General features: G+C 39.0%; 1 protein-coding gene across 1 annotated transcript in view; it reads left to right on the forward strand.

Moving 5' to 3' along the window:
- Nucleotides 1-1,857, forward strand: part of gc2 (guanylyl cyclase 2) — an 18,407-nt gene that overhangs the window by 4,525 nt on the left and 12,025 nt on the right. Inside the window, exons 7-8 of the mRNA XM_032499404.1 lie at nucleotides 691-822; nucleotides 1,286-1,389. Coding sequence (XP_032355295.1) covers nucleotides 691-822; nucleotides 1,286-1,389 — 236 coding nt within the window. The remainder of the gene's footprint in view (nucleotides 1-690; nucleotides 823-1,285; nucleotides 1,390-1,857) is intronic.

The raw sequence follows: 1,857 nt of genomic DNA on the forward strand, positions 1-1,857 counted from the left end.
CTGCAGGGTAAATCCAGACAGCTAGCTAGACCATCTGTCAAGTCTGAGTTTTCTGTTGCACGACTAAAACAATTTTTGAACGTACACATGTTCCATTAAAACAAGTTCCTTCCCGAGGCTATTATGCAGCGGCACCGTGGCTTAGCGCCAATAAACCAGAGCACGTTTTTCTACCATCCTGGAATGTTATGTGGAATAGCAAGACCTTCCTTCACAGCGCTGTGGAGGAAGGCAATGCAAGACTACAAAAGGTTTAAACTTTCTCTTTCTCCGAGCCATACACACAACAGTCCCTGCAGTAGTCCTGTACTGCTGTCGTAAATCAGCCACTCACAATGGCCGTCATCACAACAGTCCACTACTAATGTCTTCTTTTACTTTTCTTTGAATCATCCTCATCTTTTTGCATGTTGCTTTTTTCAGCCGGTGTCTTCATCCCAGTAATGTGATGCCACATTTTTTAGCTCAAATTCAAGAAAATGGCCGATTTCGTTAACATGTGAAAGAACAACAGTGGCAAAAAGAACTAATGAATCACTCACTTCTCATCGTCTATCTGCCAACGTGGCAGGTAGACAGTACCACCCACATCTGGAGCGTGGTTTGGCGTTAAATTCAGGCCGTGTTGGAGGGCTTTGGTGCCCTGTTGAGATTCTCCTTGAGCAGTTAAATCTTTCATGTGTCCCGTAGGTGTCTCCACTCTTCGGCACCATCTACAGCTCCGTCCTCTTCATGGCTCACGCGGTGCATCGCGTCCGGCAGGCTGGGGAGTGGATGTCTGGGGGAAACCTGGCCAGACACACCCACAACCTGGACTTCCAGGTACCAATAGGATCGTGAATAAGACACACAGTGTTTCAAAATATACCTGTAAACTCAAAGAATTTGGGAAGCAGCTAGATAGCACCTAACATTAGCCACAATAAAAAAATTTTTTTATAGAATGTCTGTATTTATCTTTTTAAATTTAAAATTTAAAAAAGGTACAAACAGAGATTCTCATTTTCAGTTGTGGCATTTCTAAAGTTCGTATTTCCTTTATATTACCCAAAATATTTTAATTAAAAACTAAGTCCAACATTAATAGTAAACTGAAAGTTACTCAGTTTATTTAATTTTCTTAAAAGTCCTACACTAAATTACACTATGTAGTCAACTAATTAGCCACATATAATTGTACTCACAGTATCCAAACCAAACACTTAAAGTTTCCTGGCATGATAGAGGGACAAAAGCCCAAAATAAAAAAGGGCTGTTCCAACTATATATTGTATTAACGTTGCAGGGCTTCAGCCACCCGATCAAAACCAACGGCTCTGGATCAGCTCTGCTGGAATACCTCATCCTGGACACGGACGGACTCTCCTGGGAGCTGAAGCCAACACACAGGTAAATGAGCCCTAAAAATAACCCTTGTGTTGTCTTCCCATTGACCATGAACTTGTTCGTCCATGTCCAGATTTCTTTTTTTTTTTTGCTTTTACAATGTTTTTGTAATTTTCTTCTGATTTATTTGTCACTTTTTCCAGCTTTTGACGCTTTTTTTAAAAACCTGAGCTGGTTTAATAATCGGTTTTACACTTATTCTTGGAATTCGTGGTCAACAAACCTCATTTGTATCAAAAGATACATAAGTTTTTAGTTACAAAGGCAGAAATTATGAATTATTTTTACTATTAGTTAAGATCCAAGGATGTTGAGTGGATCTCAGATGGGTAAATGTCAAAGTTTAGTCCGGATACTGTTTGGAAAAATAATTAAAATTCTATAAAATTAAATGAAACACCCACAAAACTCAATGAAAGTAACCATTAATTTTACCTGAAGAATGTTGTATGGAATCATCCATGTTATTTT

This window comes from Etheostoma spectabile, chromosome 19, assembly GCF_008692095.1.
Source record: "Etheostoma spectabile isolate EspeVRDwgs_2016 chromosome 19, UIUC_Espe_1.0, whole genome shotgun sequence".
NCBI lineage: Eukaryota > Metazoa > Chordata > Actinopteri > Perciformes > Percidae > Etheostoma > Etheostoma spectabile.